At 42.1% G+C, this 16,873-nt stretch overlaps 2 protein-coding genes across 2 annotated transcripts in view; one reads left to right on the top strand and one right to left on the bottom strand.

Annotated features, from left to right (window-relative positions):
• DOCK2 (dedicator of cytokinesis 2) overlaps positions 1-16,873 on the top strand; it is a 414,832-nt gene that overhangs the window by 191,201 nt on the left and 206,758 nt on the right. The gene's annotated exons all lie outside the window — the stretch shown is intronic.
• INSYN2B (inhibitory synaptic factor family member 2B) overlaps positions 7,774-16,873 on the bottom strand; it is a 119,648-nt gene continuing 110,548 nt past the window's right edge. Inside the window, exon 4 of the mRNA XM_043596194.1 lies at positions 7,774-8,390. Within this exon, the coding sequence (XP_043452129.1) occupies positions 8,204-8,390 (187 nt within the window). The 3' untranslated portion in view covers positions 7,774-8,203. The remainder of the gene's footprint in view (positions 8,391-16,873) is intronic.

Below are 16,873 nucleotides of genomic sequence, written 5' to 3'. Positions count from 1 at the left end.
AAAATCCTCAAACACTATTTCTTTAAAAATAGGAATTAATGAGATAGTCAAACTTACTGAAGCATTTTCATGTATATAATTTTACTTTTCTTCTAACCAGCCTGTGAAGCCAGAAAGGCAGATGGTTTCATTTTAAAGACAGATGTGGGGGATGGAGGTGAACGTACTTGTTCAAAATTGTGCAGAAAGTCAGGGGCAGAAGTCAGTACTTCTAGCCTTGTTCTGGTCTTTGTACCATGGATTGTTTTTCCTCCTAACGTTTTCATCTCCCTATTTTCTCCAAGTTCATTCAACAATCATATATGAAGCACATATAGCATCTTAGGCAATGTGATAAACACCTAGAGGGCCATAGAGATTCAGATGACAATTTCTGTCCCCCAGGACTTTGCTCCCTCGTGGAGATGTGCATGAGAGCTTGACAAAAGAAATGTCAAGATAATATAAGCAGCAGCCTGTTCAAAGCTCCATGAGTACTGGGAGGATGGAGTGACTAATCCCATGGCAGGGGCGGGGGATGATCAGAAAAAGTTACAGAGAGGAGGTGACATTTAAATTGCAACTTGCTGTCTGGCATAGGAGGTAAAAGCCCAGGCTCCCAAGCTTGGCAGACCTTGAAGGCACTCCAGTCTTCACCACATCATACTTGTACACTTGGACACATTACTATTACCCTCTAAGCCTCAATTATTCTCCTGGAAAATGGGGTGGTTGTAAGCTACCTTGAAATAAATCAGTTAATGGAAGCAAAGCATTTAACAGCCCATTTTAACTTCAAGAAGCTAGAGCCTTTATTATCATAATTAGTAGTAACTTGGCTCATATTCATTTATTCCTCCCAAATGAAAATTATTTTCCATGATAGATAGGTAATGGAACAATGTCCCAGGTAGAGGGAACAGCATGTGTTAAGTCACTGATATGCAATAGCCTCTGACTTTTTTGCGAGATGACAAGGAGGCAGGGATAGGGGGAAGTAGAATAGTAGGAAGTTAGGCAATACATACTAGATTGCAGTCAGATTGTAAGGAAATTGTGTTGCTGTGGGAGGATTGTTATGCTCTAGGATGCTGGTGGGGTGCTTTTAAGGGTGTAAAAACCAGGTAATGGCCAGATGTGTGTCTTAGAGAGATCCCTCAGGCAGCCAGGAGAGAGCTGGATCCAAGGGAGCTGGAAAAGTAGAGAAAGTAGCCCTTGAAGGCCAGTACAGTGGTCTACATAGAACAGTCAAAGGCTCATGATGGTGAAGTCATTCATTTCAGTTAAACAAGGACCTCCTTGACTTTACAAACTGAGGAAAGCAGTTCCCACTCTCAGGACACAACATATAGTGGGGAAAGAAGGGGTGAATGGAGGACTAGAAATAGCTATAATTTAAGACAAATGATCATCACAAGAGAATAACGAAGACTGCTTTAAGAGGGTCAAAAGGAGGGAAGGTGGGGTGTTACATACAGGTGCGTGAATCAGAAAAGGACATGTGCTTATTGTCAGAACACATCACCCTTCTCTGGGCCATAATAAGCTCTATAAGGCAACCTGCATCTATGATTTTCTTGACCAACACAGAGAAGGGAATCAATAACTGTTGGAAAAAAGTGATTAGGGCTGGGGTTGATCTGAGAAGTTTCCCTGGAGTTGGTGGATACATGGTTCTGGTGAAGACGGAAGGATCTATTCAGGAAATCCATTCAGGTCAGTGGTGAGTTCATTACATGGCTTTGAATTTGCTCCCCTTGATCCCTAACTATAGACAGCACATTGTTTTCTATCTTGAAACAAACAAGCAAACAAAAAACAATGGCAACAGCTCATGACTTCTCTTCTCCATCACCCATATGGGATTTCTGCATGTGGGATTGGATTCAGTCAGGCTTGGAGTGCTTGCTGAAAGAGCTATGTGAACCACTCTCAATTTCATCAATTAAAGTGACTCAGCCCATTTGGCTCAGGAGAAAGAAGGCTTTTCTGTCAGCATAACCAGGGTATCACAACACATGTGCTACCTGTGAAAACAAACCCAAGCACCAATGGGAGGTCATTGTGTTTAGCTGATGACTTAAAAAAAAATACATACTGAAGTTTTGCCAGGAGAAAAAAAAATGGTTTTATTTGAATGAAATTTAATATAATATGGTTGTGGATTCTAAGAATTTGTGAGGCCATTCATGATAATAAATGCTTTATTTGCTTTGGAGCGAATAATCCTTTGGTTTGATGCTTATTGTCTTTTCATTTTAGTTGTGGTTTAAACCAAGGCAAAATCCTCTGCCTAAAATGTTTCTTCAGTTACATAGACCCTGTCTCCTTTAAATTGCATTTTCTATAAAAGGGACTAGGTCACATGTAATAAATTTTGGCATTTTAATGAAAACATTACAGAGAAAATAGTTAACAATCTGCTTTAATTTCAAAACTAATTTCCTCTTTCATATAGTAAGGCAGTATCTTGGTAAAATGTGAAAAATGCATTGGGATTTAATTATGATGGCAATTTGTTCTGAAACAAGGTTAAACTGGGCTGTCAACGTTCAGAATAAAGGTATTAGGAGGTTGGCAGTGGGGGTAGGATGATAGTGGTTTGACGTTCCTGGGTCCTGAGTGCCAGGTAGACCATAGTAGAATTACAAGCCCTGAGCACATTGCTTACTAATCAGTAGAAGGATGGATATTCCTGGGGGAAAGATAGAGCCTATAGATTCCAGTGGCACCATCCCCACTGGAGGACTGATAGGCAAGAAAACAAATGAAAAAACCCTGGGAATCATTTTCATGTTGATCCACTGGATCCAGTTCATTCATTAATTTATTACTGCATCAGATATTTGAATTCCATTATGCTAAGTGCTAGAGACACAAAGGTAAGCAAAAATAAGCATGATTCCTACCTTAAGAAGATTATAGACTAATGAGAGAGAAATATAGTCATCAAAGAATGACACAAATATATGTACAAGGTCAACTGTGTCAAGAATTTTGATGGAGGGGTCTCTGGTGCCAGGTGAGTATACAAAAGGAGTTTTTCATGTGATCTAGGACGGTGGTGGTAGTAGTCTTGGAAAACCTTACCTGGGAAGTCCCAGTAGAGCTGGAAACTGACCAGGGGAGGATGACATAGAGTAGATTATTCCGGGCAGACAGAAAAGCTTACACAGATCCTTAAGGATGTGTTAGGATAATGGGTCTGTAGAGCAGACAGGGGAAGTGCCTGAGATGGAAGCTTCCATGGGAGAGTCAGATGGGCCCTTCTGGGTGACAGACCTGGTCTTACTTTCTAAATTTGTCAGGAAGCCAGAGTGTGACATGGGTCAGATCTAAATTTTGCAGTAATTGTCTTTGCTGCAATGTGGAGAATATGCTGCAAGGGAAAGGGAGTATATGTTGGGGGACCAGTTGGGACATTTGTGGAGGCCATCTGAGAGAAGGGGTTTGGGACAGGATGCCAGCAGTGGAGGAGAGGCATGTTTATCTTGGAACCTGGCTTCATCTGGCAGTGAGAAAACCAAACTCTAGGTTTGCTCTTCCTGGGCTGAGTGTCCTGTAGGAGGCAGGCTGAAATCATATATTTGGGAAACCTCAGGAGTAGGGGTGATAGATGTGATCAATAAGAATTCAAGCTGTAAGTTGGTTAAAAGATGGGGATGAAGCTGAGATGAAGCTCAAAGGGCTTTTGAATTTAAGCTTGTCAAACATAGTTTACACCAAACACAAACAGTGTTGGTTGGGTGTGGCTTTGTCCGGCAGCTCTTCATTGCAAGCCATGCTTTATGAGCATAATGATCATAAAACACCTATGTTTCTTGGGACTTAAAAAAAAATATGTTTTTAGCATACAGCAAGTTGCCTTGAGCAGCTCGAAATGAAAGCCTTTTCAAGCAAAGGGCATTGAGACCTCTGCTCAGCTAATGAGGAAGTTGAACCTGCCAGTCGGAATTGGTCTCAAGTTTAGTGTCAGTGGTTCCTGGAACTAACCCGGGGCCATGGGGTCCCATCGACCTTCACATATTCCACCCACCACTACATTACTCCAGCACTGACTTCCCCAAGTGATTGCCGTGAGCCCTTGGACGACTCATCGAGCCTTACTTGACTGCCTCATGCTGAAAATGGCACGGACCCAGCTCTTGCAGTGTCTTTCACCTCAAGGATATTTATTCCATGCAACAAGGATCTTTCGTTTCTCAGAGTGCTATGCTGTGTTTAATATACATTCATATTCTTCTGGATCACTGAGGACTTTGTCACTTAACAATTCATTGTCATGGTTTCTGGTCTTAATAAAAGCAAGAAGAGTTTACTCCTTATCAACACCATTTTTTGACTGAGAAAATCTTAAGCTTGCTTCTGAAAACCTACCGCAGCCCCATGAAGGCATCTTGCATCTTCTCTCCCAATTTACTCCAATCAGCTAATGAACGAATATGCAATTAGTGAGCACCTGTTGTGTACCCTACATTGTGCTCAGGGCTTTTACTCACTTCATTGTCAGACACCCTTGTAAAACAAAGGTTATGTTCAGTATTATAAGGAGTCAGAGGCTCCCAGAGGTTAACTTTCCCAAAGTCACCTAGCAAAAAGAAAGTGGCAGAATAATATCAAACCCAAGACTTCTGATTCTATGCCCATGACTCTTCCCGCCTTAAATTGGTAAACAAGCTGGCTTTAGATGGCTCATGGACAATGCAGGGAAAAAAAAAAAGGAATCGTATAATGGGAAAGTTGTTTTCTTTTCAGTTCTCTCTCAAACGTCCTGATTAGTCAAGTAGAAAATGTGTTTGGTGTTAAAGTGGCTTTAGCATGTGTTGAATATTTGCTAATTTCCCTTTTTAACAAAGAGAGCTGGTCTCAGGCTTAACACCTTCAACACTCAAAAATCTTAGCAAGAGTTTAATAAAATTATTTTGATTTCATCTTCTATTTTTGGAGCATCATATTGGTTTCCTTATGGTGGTAATATAGAGTTGCCTTTTAGGGAACTTTTAAGGAAGAAAGAAAATTATTAAAAAATTTTTTTTAAGTTGAATAAATTATAGTTCAGGTGTATGGGCACAATAATGATAAAAAATATGAAAGTGTATCCATCTAAATGAAGCTAGGAACTATTCCATTGATTTAAACTGCCTCCTTCACTCTCAGGACATGTGGGGCTTCATGTGATCATTGCGGCACTAAATTGTAAATGTGTTCTTTGTTTATCTGTTTTCCTGGAACACAATTAGAAGCAATTATAATGAAAATTATCCCTGTCCCTAGGACCGTTGAGGCATCCTTCTTAAGTTTAAATTTATAACCCAAATCAACCCAAGCTAGTAATGGAGTCTTAAAACCTAGGAAAAATACGTAAGTTTATTGCAAAAGATAATATCCCATTTAAAACAGTTTAGAAATTTACAAAACCTTACATTGGTACACAGTCTTGAAGAAGGTGCTCTCTATAGATGAGCTGGCATGAAGTTCCAAGTATAGTGAGTACCTATTTTTTTAACTACAGAGAAAGCAGCTACACAAACTCCTGCAACTTAAGTTGATATGTGAGTCTCTTTCCCTTCAATTTTACAAAACTAATTTTTGCCAAATTAATATCTCTCCATAAAATCATATAACCTCAAGTACAGCATTTCTGTAGAATAGCATGGTAGATGTTACATCATATTTTACAAAGAAGTGATTTCACATGGTAGACGAGTATAGATAGAGGTTTGGCATATGTATCTGTATGTTCTTCAAAACATGGAGATGACCATTTTTGTGTAGCAGGAAGGTGTTTACTGAATCCATTTCCCTCCTAACTATTTTAAATGTTCAGTATTCAGAAGAGACCTTTCTGGTTTCAGGCTGGTGGCCTGAGCAGTGCTATGTTGTGCTTTGGTATAGAATTATATAGCCTCATTTTTTGTTGTTGTTGTTTGTTTGTTTGTTTTTTCTCAAAATGTCAAAATTTTCCAACCCCAGTTTCATTTAATTCAGTTGAGGCTTTATCTCAGGCCCCTCACTCAATACAAGTGTATGACAAGGTGAGATTCATCATTTAAGAGTTGGATTATCCTTTTGTGTGAGTTACCTCAGACACCTCTTCATCGTTCCAGGGTAACTTTGGCAAATGATCCAACTGAGCTCTGGGTCGTTCTGCTCATTTTGATGTTGGAATGTGCACAGAGCTCACAAAGTAGGTAGAGTAGGTGTTTACATCTCCATTCAAGAATGGACAACCAGGCCCTGAAAATTTAAGCAATTTGCCAAAGGTTAGTGTTATAGACTGTTCTGTTGCCTGGATCTCTTAATTCCGGGAACAGGATTATTTTCATCCCAGCATGCTACCCAAGAATATAAATTAATTTGAAAATCGGTGTAAGCAAAGCAAATTAAGATGGAAGCTCTACTATGAGATAAAATTACATAAGACATCCCAAATGATTTTGTCTTATTGGATTATCTTCTGTGCTGTTCTTTTCCACTGTTGGGGCCAACTGAGAGTTGATTGTGTGGATACAGAAAGATCTGTGGCTTTTAGCCAGTGGTAGCATATCTTATTGAAATGTGACTTCTTAAGTATGACAAGTGTATTTATCTTAATTCCAACTTAGTGTTATGTATTCCAGTCTCATTTTGTGGGTTTAAACATTACACTAGAAACAGAATGAGAACATCTTGAATGACATTCCAAGACTTAAATAGTGCAAGCTGAGACTCTTTGCCAAATTTCCCTCTCACTCTCACCAAAATAGCTTTGTGCACTGCAGCACGGTGACAGGGAAAGGTGAAGCTGTCGGAGTGGTTTGTTCAGTGAGTCTCAATTTGCAGTGGGGTACGTACATCCCACGTACACTCTGCAAAGACTCTAACTCAGAGACCTGATCTTCAGCAAAGGGGATTATAAAATGCCTTCTTCATTGAGTGCCTGTGGAGCTTTAGGATCCCTTTTCTAAGCAGCATCAATGCAACCACAGGCTGCTAGAGAATTTAATGCAAAGGAATGCGAGCCTTTCCAACCTACCCCTTATCCCCAAGAGTATGTAGCAATTAATTACATTATAGTAGTTTGTTCAGCCATGCAAGTTTGACTGGACCCACATGTTTGAGGATCTTGCCAAAAGAATGAGTCAGACTTCAAAAGAATTCAGACTTTGGGAAGGAAAGGTCTTTAATACTAAAATGGAAGAAAATATATCCTCATCCCCAGTCCTGCTGCTTCTTCAATCAGGTGACCATCACCTGGTCATCACAAAGTGAAATTGTGTAGATTAATATACTTTGGGACCTATCTACAAGGCTGTTGCTGGGATGAATGAACAAGAACCAGTGTTGTGTTTTTATCTTAGTCTGATGTTACTGGTGAGATGAAACGGACAGACAGGCTGCTGGATCTCATGGTCTTAAATATTGCAGGGACAGTAACTGTGGAACCTTCAAGTTCAAGCCCAAACCAGGTCCCACCCATTTGCCAACAGGTCTGAGGCCCCAAGCTGAGAATCACAATGGTTTAAGGCAGGCCCTGCGCGACTATAATTACAGGATGGCCATACCAACAAGTTCCTTATATCCTGCCATAACTTTACTCTGCCACAGACTGTAAAGCTCACATAGCATGAGATGACATGGGATCTGGGTCCCATGGGATCTAAGGGCTAACTAAAAATGAAAATTACCCAATCCATGAAGTGATCTTGCATTTTTATGCCCTACCCGCTTCTGATGTACTTACGTATGCCAATATCTTAGAAAACTGCCAGTTTATGTTTCTAGTTGCCCCCCCCGCCCCCACCCCCCACCCTGGGGTATCTGATTATAACATTCCTCTATTTTCCTGTTGTGCACAACATTTTTTTTTTCTTTTGGGATGATGAACTCAGGATGGGAAGGGAGTGTTTAGCATCATGGAGGTTTTAGAAGATGTGATGGGGTTTTTGCCCATGGTAGGAACCTAGGCTCTCAAACAAGGATGTGAACTGGTCATGTGTGACAGGGAACTAGGCAAGTGGTCACTCTAGTATCCATAAAGTCCTCAGCAAGTGTCACTCACTTAGGTGAGATTAGTGGTCAGGTGTCCAGCAGCAGCTAAACCAGCCCCGAGTCTTTCCCATTTTGCAAGTTGAATGGCTCACCACCTGGGGCCTGTGCTAAGAAGTAGAGAAGGCCTGAGGGCAGTGGTTTCCCCACCTTGGGGAGGTACTTGGGGAGGGCAAAGGGAATGGACCCAACAAGCTCAGATCCACCAGAAGCATTTCTTCTTCACTTTCTTGGTTTTCCTCCTTAAGTCCTGTTTCTCAGGGACTGGAGGCTCTGCTGGGGACTTTGGTGGGGGAGATGCCTCCTCAACTGGTTCTGCTTCCTCCAGACTCTGTAGAACTTCATGGAACCTGCCTTCCTGCTGTCGAAAATCATATTCTACACTGAAAAACACAGAGGAGAAGGAAGGAAAGTAAATTCAAATCAGCACTTATTGATTTAGAATCACCAAGTATCTAACTGACATGGAAGAGCATAGGCTTTGAGATCAAGTTCCAGATGCTTAGGTACCTGCTGACCTTGGGAAAACTGTGCCACCCCTTTCAACCACTAGTTCCTCACTGGTTGAATTGGAACCTGTAATGCTTTCCTTTTGAGGATGAGACATGTAATATGACAGCCTGATAGTAGGTGTTCAGTAAATATTGCTACAATCTCTCTCACATTTATTTAATGCCCCTAATTGCTAATTATTTTTACACATTTTGCATGAAAGCTGTCTCATTATAAAAGATTTAAATAATACAGGGGAAGATACAAAAGAACTAACCACTCAGTTTCCTCATCAGTAAAATGGACACAATAATAGCAACTATTCCAAAAGCTTTCTTTGCAATTAATATGTATATTAACCAAGTGAAAGAATACAAAGGAAGTGTTTAGGGCAGTACCTGGCATGTAGTAAGGCTTCCATATTTGGTAGCTTCTATGAGTCACCATTGCAACTATTGCCACTAATACATTATGTCTTGCTCTTTGCCTTGCTTCTCAACTTAACAATGTGTCTCAGAGAGCTTTCCATATACATTCACCACGTAATATTCCTCAATGTAGACATATTTAAATACTTCACTGGGCATTTCCTAATCTTCATTTTTTTCTTTGCTATTTTATTTGTATGTTTTGGAGTTGTTAATGTACAGACTCCATTGTATTATTTGTACACAGGTCTGTGAGCTAAACATGATGTATTTGGGGATCAGGGTTCCCAGAGGCTGAGAGAGTCAGATGCCTGGGAGTACAGAAGTTCTGGCTTGCTCATAGTGGGTACTCACACATCCTGTGTCCTTGAGGGCCTGAGAATCAGGCCTGCAGGTGTGTTAGGGTTTGTCAGCTTGACTCATAACTTGGGCTCAGTTTTCCCAGAAGCTGGAGAGGCAGGCCAGAAAGAATGAATCCTGCAGATGTCCCTGAAGGCTGTGCAGGGGCTCCCTCTGCCCTTAATTGTCCACTTTCCTCCCTCGGAGATTTACTTATGGAGGAGTTTCCAGTGATGAGATCCTTATAAGAAGGCTCTTAAGCTTTTAGCTGTATTTTTACCTGGTTTCATTCTAGAGGCCTCAGATGGCCCAAGATGAGTAACCAGTGTAGGAGTGTGGAAAGGGGAGGAAATGCAGAGTCATGGAAACAGTACATTCTCCTTGCTTAGCATGAAGGGAAATGAAATGTTTCATATTGAAGACGAAAGACCCCACATTGGTTTGCCATGTGACATGAATGTCCAAAGCCTTTCTAACCAGCAAGGGATGAAAAAGAGCTGTCATTAAAAGGATACTTGGTCCTGGTCTACTATCCCATATCACCTCTTAGAGACCCAGGATCAGACTAAGCGCTGCTGGAAAGGCAAATCATGGTTGTCATGCATGACTAATGAAGTCCCCAAATGGGCATTCTGAGATGGAAGAAGCTAAAGAGTCAGAAGAGCCAGATGGCATGTTTTGTAGCCAGACGGATGGGGTGTCAGTGCTTAGGGAGTATTGGGAAGGTGTTTCTGATTATTTCATTTCTGTAGTTTTGATAAGCTTCGCCCAGATTTTCTTCTCCTTGGTGTCATCCTTTCTTTTTCCATTTCTCCCTGGTGCCCTCTATAAAGATATACTCCTGGATGGATGACCTACATAATGGCTGTATTTTCCAAAGCAAAGCTCCACAACTGATTAGCTGTGAGATCTTGGGGAAGTCATTTCTTATTTTTAAGCAGTAGTGTCTTCATCTGCAAAATAAACATGATATCTACTCATAGGATTTCAGTGAAATTTAAGAAGTTCAGCTCAGAGCAAGGCATCAAGTTTTCAGTCAGTCATTCAACAAATATTTATTATCACCCATGTGCCAGGCCCTATGCTAGGTGCTAGGGAAGGAATGGTAGATAAACATTATTTCTGGCCTCCTCGTGCTGGTAGTCCAGTGGCTCTGTGTCCTCAGTAAATGATAGCCAACATCAAGAGCTATTAGGGGCATTTTAGTCACAGCCCAGGATTCGCTAGGTCAGTGAGCAGAGGCATCCACAGACTCAAACAGTGAGGCTTTCCTTCCAGGATGCAGTATCAGCATTGTACTCCTCTTTGTCTCTGGGCCTGGGGTGAATTTTTGTCTGCACTACCTGCACCTCACTCTCCCTTGTGGAAACTTAAAGAGATGGATTTGGGGGCTGGGGAAGAGTTGTTCAGCAACCTCTGCACTGCTTCAAGGAAAGCTGGTAAAGCAGTATGTTGCAAACTCTGATTCTTACCCCCTCTAGCACTAGTTCACAGGTAGGGAACATCCATATTCACAGTTCTTCTACCTCCTGAAATATCCCTATCCTTCCCCCAAAGGCACAAAAATGACCTTAATCTTAGAGCACCAGATAGAGCCCAAGGAAGTGGGTACTCCTGCTCGTTCCAGGAATTTCTTGTGCTTTCTGGTATAGGATATTTCACCCATCTATCCAGTCAGCCAGCCAGCCAACCATCCATGTATCCAACCACTCATCCATGTGTCTATCCATCCATTCATACATCCGTCCATCCATCCATCCTACCTACCATCCATTCATCCAGCCAGCCAACCAGCTGGTCAGCCAGTGTATCCTGCTCTGGGCCTGACACTGTGCTCAGTTGCAGGGATAATAGTAAGACAGACAGATGTGGTTACTGCTTTAGTGGATCTTACATCCCAGTATTTGAGGTATGTGATTAAACTAACAGTTGCTTTACAAATATGCTTTGCATTTATCCCACTACCCCTACTTGCCAACTGTTCATCCATATATGTCTACCAAATGATACGAACATACACATAAACTGGCCTCCTTCCTCTCATCTGTAACATTTCTCTGACTTCATAATTCAAACAAACAAATGACAACAACAGCAAATCACCTGAGTTTGCCAAGACTCACAGTAGTGTCCTAATATCAGTTAGAAAACATAATGCTCTGGGTGATTCCAGAATGTGTATAGAATTGGCATGCCTGGGGAGAGAAGAGCCAGGAGACAATGTAAACTCAGTCTCCTCATTACAATTTAAAGTTCAGCACAATATAGAGAAGAGAACAGGGGCTCTTGAGTAGAACACTCCTGGGTTTGAACTAAGGCTATACCACTTACTGGCTGGGTGACCTTGGGCAAGTTGCTACTCTTTCTGAGACTCAGTTGAAAGAGGAGATTATAAAGCTACCTCACTGGGTAGTTGTGCAGATGGGACAAAATAACAGATGAAATGTCCTCATGTAGGATATGGTCTCTGCCTACTCCACTCTTCAATAAGTCTTTTGTCTCCCTATCTTAGGGACTGAATGCCTTACCTCCTCACTCACACCTTTAGCTCCTCAGTAATTGTACACCTTGTCGGCAACATCATTCTTCACTCCTCCCCTCGGTATACATTCGGGGAAGAACACATCTTTATGTTTCTATGGAAACACCACAGGGTTCCATTATAATCATTAGGGCTCCCCACCCCGCTCCTGCAACTGTCCCCACTGGTCTTGACAATTTAAAGGGATTGAAAGTGACTTTCTTTTTCAAGGCCAGGGAAATAGCATAGTGTAGGGAAGCATGTATGCTTTGGAAAGAAATTGATTAATGTGTTTTCGACCAAAGCAATTTATTAACATAAAGGAAAATTGTCACTTTTCTTCTTATCCATCCGTTTGACAAACTACTGTTTAGTTTGGAGGGGAGGAGAGGGAGTATATTTTGTTTTGGTAGCAGCTGCCTTATAAATAGGCAGGGGCAGTGCCCTCTCTCATCTGTTTTCATTTTGAGGCTGAGTAGAGAAGAGGAGATACCCCTTAACTTCCTACTTATCCAATCCACACCAAGTTGGCAACCTCTTAAAAAGGGAAATAAGCTGCCTACTTGGTAAGAATTCAAGTAAAGTCTTATCAGAGGGTTCTTTGTAGGTTCGTATTGACATAGAACACCAGTAACTTCTCCAGCCTCACCTCTGCTTCTTTTCTTCCTCTTAATTTCCCTACCCTGCCACTCTTATCATCTTCTGCATTCATATTCCATATGGAGGAGGGAAATGTTGAGTGCCTAGCTTGTGTAGAGCTCTGGCTCACAGTTTGGGCCAAACGGTGGTCAAGAAATTGTTACAGTATGGGATTCAGGCCTGGAGCCATTGAGATAGTCCAGAGTATTCAAGGTCTGTGAGGCTAGTCCTTTGAAGATGTGTGGAATACCTAACACCTGGTTCAGGGGTGGGGGCACTGAGGAGTTCACTGGGGAGCCTTAAAGCCCTTCCTACCCAAGATGACTGTGCATGGCACCACATTGGATTTAGAAAGTAAGCTGTGTGTAAAGTAGAAATGGAAGAGAGCTTTTCCTCTTGAGGGCACCTCACTAATCTAACTGACAGATCAATGCTTCAGCTATCATGCTAGGTGAAAAGTAGAAGGATGTTTTTCTAGGTAATTGGAAGCAGCGAGAAGCCTAAGTCATGGCTTGTCTAGAAGAAGAAATAGTGAGAAGCAAAAAGAGGATAAATACATAAATATATAAGCAAACAATAGAGCTGGTTTCTGGATGTAGTATCTTGACTAGGCAAACTAAAGTTGGGTGAGCCAAAAGGAGATAAAAGTTTATATAGAAACAAACAGTGGAAACCTCTTACTTTTATATAGCACTTTCAAACTGCAAACATTTCAAATCTGTGTTTTTATTTTACCCTTACAATAGCCCAGAAATATGGGAAGATTGTTATCCCCATTTAACTGACAAAAGGGGTTGGCAAAGGGAAGTCATACCATGAATTATGATCAGAATATAAGCCTGGTCTCCTGATTCCTAGTCCTTTGTTTTTCCTAAAGAGGGGTCAAATGTTTTAGCCTGGGGCTTGTCTATTACTGGGGGTCTTATTCTAAGAAGAAGAAAGAATGAGAGGACCTGTACTGCATTAGGTGAGGACATGTAGTATTTAAGTGAATAATAATAACAATAATGAGAAGTAGGAAGGCAGGGAGGAGGAGGAAGTGGAGGGAGAGGAAGGGGGTAGAAAGAGAAGAACTAGTAGTAATCCATATTGTTGATACTATACTACAAGTTCAGTAATTCTTACATGTCTCATGTATTTCTCAATTAACTTCATTTTACAAACAAGGAAACTGAGCCAAGGAGAGGTTAAATATTCTGCCAAGAGCATGCACTGGTCAGTGATAGAGCCAGGATTTGAGCCTCCTTTGTCTAGCTCCAAAGCTTGTATACTAAGATATATTGCACTGAAAGAACATAATAGTCTCTATGTGAGATTCTAGTTGCCCAATATGTATGGGGTAGGGATGGTGAGGTGTGGTGACCAAGGCCTGGTGCACCTTAATGACCTCACTGCCCCCTGTGACACCAGACCTAACCTGGGGCTGGGCTGCATGAAGGGCACTTTATGACCCAGTTGACCAATACACCTTGTAATAGTGTTTCTTTTTCTTCTTCTTCTTCTTCTTCTTCTTCTTGTTCTTCTTCTTCTTGTTCTTCTTCTTCTTCTTCTTTTTTAATTTGAGAGAGAAAGAGAGGGAGAGAGAGTGCAAGTGGGGGAGAGGGGAAGAGGGAGAGAGGAAAAGAGAGAATCTTAAGCAGGCTCCCCTTCTAGTGTAGAGCCTGACACAGGGCTCAGTCCCACAACCCTGGGATCATGACCTGAGCTGAAGTCAAGAGTTGGATGCTAAACTGACTGAGCCACCCAGGTGCCTCTGTAATAATGTTTCTAGATTGCAGAGCAGTTCTGACTGTGACACTGCATCCCAGAGAAGATGGGAACCCCCTTAGGAGGCAGCTTACTCAAGGCAATATAGGGGCTCTGCAATCTTGGGTCTACTGTAGGCTGCTGAGGTCTGCGGTAGGCTTTGTGCACTTCCTTCTTAGGTGAGTCTTGCTCTTTTATAAAGAGAAAAGATGATAAGCCACTTCCATAAACCATACACTCCAGGCAAGTTGGCTGAGAAATTAATGATCCACAGCATCTTCCTGAAGATAAAACATCTTCCAAACCCCTCTCCATCTCTTCATCTTCTCTGCGCATCAGAGAGCTTCTGTGGCCCCTCTTACCATGGAACCCAAGTGAACCACAGATTTATTGACCTCCTGTCACTTTCTTTTTTAAAGAATTAGCTGTAAGAATCAATGGAATCAGTGAGGATAGTTTGGTTCCTATCCACTTGGATAAACCATGCTGCTTTGGAAAGTGTCTCTGGGGAAGAATTACAGTCTGGGAAAGTAGGGGCTTTAGTTTGTTTTCTCCCTCCCAATACCCTCCCCACCCCAGCATAGAAGGGATTTTGTTCCTAAAACTTTCTTCTAACGACTAGTTTTCTCATTATTTATAGGGTGTAATTTCAAGCTTCACAACTTGCATCCATGTTAAGTTGGCAAGTGCATCTCTTCTCCTAGGGCATCTGTCTGCTGACGAATCCTCAGAGAATCACAGGTGCTCTCCTTGGTACATAGATAAGCAGAACCAAGCTGTAGAAGTCTTCACTGCTGATCACTGTCTATGAAAGAGATCTGTGCTCTGTGTTCTGTGGCTCTGTGTCAAGAAGGCCTTCAGGTTAGGCCTTCAGAAAGGGCAGGCCATGTCAGAGAACTTTAACATATATTCACTGATTATGCAAGGTCAAAAGGTAAGAGGGGCAGGAAAATCTCCTGAATGCAGGATCAGTTTGAGCTCTGGCTCCACTGAATCTTGGACAAGTCTTCATGCAGCCCCTCTGAGTCTTAGTGTCCTCATCTGCCAAGTGACAATATCCATACCCACATTTTAGGGTTGTTTGTTGGGAGTCCGAAGTGAGATGATACATGTCCAGTGTTTAGCAAAGCGCCTGGCACCATGCCTGGTTCAACAAATGGTAATGATTGTTACATTAACTTGACAGAGAAATAAAGATTGGGTCATTCTGTGGTCAACCGTGGCCTCCGTGCCAGCAGCCATCCATTTGTTATTCCTGTGAAATTCTCAACTTGATTGATTTTATATTTATGGCATGTTTCAGCCTCTTTAGCTATTAATGCATTAAAATAGGGTTTAATTTTTATTTCAGATAAATTGCCAATGCAATAAATCATACTTTCTCCTTGCATTCTACAGAAAAGAAAGGGATAAAGCTACTGAGAGAAACAGAGGCTAGGGGCAAATGTCTTGGGGATCAACCTGTCAGGGCTCAGAGAAATTTCCACCTGTACCCCAAACTCTATATCTGTTTCCTAAAGAGATAGCTTGAACCATGTTTGGGGCAGTTGTTTGGGGGATACTGGATGATATTGCTGTAATGTTCCCATTCCATTGTTTGCAATAAATGCTGCTCAGTCTGGACTGAAATGTGGTGAGGGCTGCAAGTGCATCTGTGGTTACCAGAAAGAACAGATATGCTGTGTAATTTATAATTATTTTTCATTGTGGACTTCATTGCTGGCCAGAGGGAGGACTGTGGCTGGAAGGCAGAGAAAGCTCTCACAGTTCACCCAGCTCCACACTGGGAGAGCATCAGAGGCAGACAAAAGGAAAAATACTAAATAATTTAAGTGGAAAGTCGGTTACTAAACCCACAGGCCTGGGTGCATATCACATTTCTAATAAACTAAGGCCTTTTTCTCTGGTCAGGCAATAGCTTTAAGTGGCAGGCCAAGACCCCATGGCCAGAAAGCATCACCTCAGATGGAAACGCAAGGAAGACGCTCAGGGCTGCTGACCCCTAGTTGGCTCACGTAGTTCTCCAGAGCCTCTTTCCTTGGTAAGGTGCAGGCCTGGCCTGGCTTCTCCTGCAGGGCACACAGCTGTAAGACTTTGGCCTGCGTTCCAGAGAGGCGCCTTCTAATGAGCTCTGAATATCAAAACTGTAAGGGAGAGACACCGGGAATGAGGAAGCTGGTTGCCGGGTACACGGAGAGGCGCTTGCATATCCTTAACATCTCTGTCTGGTCCAGAAGGAGTTATAACAGTGGAGGAATCAATAATGGTGAAAATGCAGCCTGTGGTCTGTGGAGCTTGAGGAAATGGTGGTGGAGGCTTCTGGCATTCAGTGTCATGCATATTACCTGGCTCACGAGCATGGGTTGACTATAGCCCTCTCCTGAACAGGGGGTGGTGGTGCTGGGCAGCACTTTGCATACCCACCCCACCTAGTGTTTGTGACTGCTCCTCCAGGACTCACCAGAGGATAGTTCCTAGCATTTGCTCTCTTGGCTTGGCAGCAGAATTGGGCTTTAATTGGTCTTAACCTTAATTGGAAGAGGAATGTGGGCAAGGATTGCCATTTCATTTCTGATCTCAGATGAGGCCCGAGGAGCTGGGAGATGTAGCAGGAAGGAGTGACTACAAATGAATAGCCTAAGTAATGCATAAGGCAAGCCTGGACCTCAAAATGGACTGACAGAGACTCGTTTTCCCTTTT

The sequence above is a fragment of the Prionailurus bengalensis genome, chromosome A1, assembly GCF_016509475.1.
Source record: "Prionailurus bengalensis isolate Pbe53 chromosome A1, Fcat_Pben_1.1_paternal_pri, whole genome shotgun sequence".
Classification (NCBI taxonomy): Eukaryota; Metazoa; Chordata; class Mammalia; order Carnivora; family Felidae; genus Prionailurus; species Prionailurus bengalensis.
Note: the sequence above shows the minus strand (reverse complement) of the source record. Positions and strands in the feature narration are given on the sequence as shown.